General features: G+C 39.6%; 1 protein-coding gene across 1 annotated transcript in view; it reads right to left on the reverse strand.

The window, feature by feature from the left end:
- The window catches only part of LOC106535037 (tandem C2 domains nuclear protein), a gene marked incomplete at both ends in the record, with an annotated part of 14,277 nt that overhangs the window by 1,555 nt on the left and 10,768 nt on the right, over positions 1–1,954 (reverse strand). The window contains 1 exon segment of the mRNA XM_014031905.1: positions 909–1,009. Coding sequence (XP_013887359.1) covers positions 909–1,009 — 101 coding nt within the window.

Here is a 1,954-nt window from a genome sequence, read left to right on the forward strand (position 1 = left end):
TGAGACTTTTAAATCTCTACTTAAAACTCACTTTTACTCCCTGGCCTTTCATTCTGGTAGAGTTTGAGATTATTTTAATGATAATGTTTTTAATGTTTTTCTGTATTTTAAACTGATTTTACTGTTTATATTTATGTGTTGCTTAATTGTTTTATTCATTTGGCTTAACTGTGAAGTACTTTGGTCAACTTCTGTTGTTCTTATGTGCTGTAGAAATAAAATTGACATGGACATTAAAATTCATCAGATATTTTGCTAACAGACAAACTGCAACAGTTGATTCAACAGTTAATGACAAAGAGTCACACAATGCATTGCACCTATGAGTGGTCAATGACTTTCAGCTACAATCACACACATTTTAACAAGAAAGGTAAAGTCTCTATAATATAAAGCCATGTTTGTGCTTTTTAAGGTCTGTTTATGAGGATAAAGACCTCCTAACAACAATAAAGGTCCAGTTTATGCTTTAAGAATCAACAATCCTGTGTTTGTGTCTGTATAAAAAGTTAGAAATGGATAGTTTGACTTCAGTAGGGATGTGACTGATCACAAAAGCCTCTCACAAGCCATCCTCCAGGTGAAACAACAGAGTGCCTTTCATCCTTTTTGGCTCCTCCTTCATAAGAACTTGATGCTTATCTTTCCATTAAAGCTTWAAAGCTACAAACACACGTACAGAATGTTGTTACAGTTTGAGTGCACACTTACTTCCACCATCAGTCRGGACAGATTGGTTCACTAAAACACAGTATTTTCCCTGTGAGTGTCAGAGCTAAAGTTATTAGAGTGCAGAGAGAAGCTCACAGAGACCTCTGTACTGAAACAAGGGCTCCATTGAGAAACTCTGCAGGAAAGAACAAAGAAGCTTTCTGTGGCCGAGGCATTCACACCAWATGTAACCTTACCTGGACCAGAGTGATCCACACCTGTTCCACATCTTCCTGATAGCTCAGCCGGACCCACACCTTCCCCAGCTCATGCTCGTCCTCAGACATGTTGATAGAGTCTGAGAATCAGAAGAAAGCAACAGGAAATATTAAAAACTAGAAGCACTGGGAGAGTGCAAACCTCCACCAAGACCAGTTTCCTCCATCCTGTCAGAGTTAATGCACAGAAGCAGAGATGAAACATTTACTGAATAAGTTCAGACGTAGTGAACATTTAAGCAGCAGTATGATGGGGTTTCTTCTCTGTGGAGTTTAATGTGAAAAAACAAAGTCAGACTGGTCACCTGACATTATTCATGGTCAAACTGGTGTGGGATTAAGCTCCTAAGTTTCCATCAGTCACATTTCACCATGTAAAACGTCTGTTTTATCTCCTTGTATGAGTTTGTAATGGTTTGACTCTCTTTATAAAGTGCTTCCTGGCACAGTCGGTACATGAAGCCAGTGTTTTTTGTTTTGTTTTTTGAAGCGAGCGCTTTCAGCACAAACACTCCCACGAACTTCAGAGCAGTCACACAATAAGTTCTTACATGGAGGGGTTACCTGACAGGTTGATGAGATGTTCTGGACTGTGCAGTTTCAGCTCGGCTGCAGCAGGACCCTCCTCCTGCTGTCGGGGTCCTGTTATTCCCATAACGTGAAGAGAATCACATTTCTTTTTGTACGTCTCCAGACAGCAGTAACAATGTCAGAAGTGGTTGATGACAGAATAATCACAACTTTCCTGACAGAAGACATACTGGGATGTGTAGTCCCAGAGAGTTTGTGACTTGTACTTCCTGTTTCCTACAGGCATGTGTCTGATGTAATGACACTGTGTAGCCTGGCTGATGCGCTTGAATTAACCCTCTGAGGTCTGGGGTCTAAATGTCCGTTTTTGACCAACTTCGAATTTACCTCTGTATTTTCACTTTAAAAACTGTTTACCTTGCCATGTTTTGATTTGATTTATTTATTTAACAGGAAAAGATTATTAAAAATCAAGCCTGACTCAGCATAATTGC

The sequence above is a fragment of the Austrofundulus limnaeus genome, unplaced genomic scaffold (genome assembly GCF_001266775.1).
Source record: "Austrofundulus limnaeus strain Quisiro unplaced genomic scaffold, Austrofundulus_limnaeus-1.0 Scaffold1346, whole genome shotgun sequence".
NCBI lineage: Eukaryota > Metazoa > Chordata > Actinopteri > Cyprinodontiformes > Rivulidae > Austrofundulus > Austrofundulus limnaeus.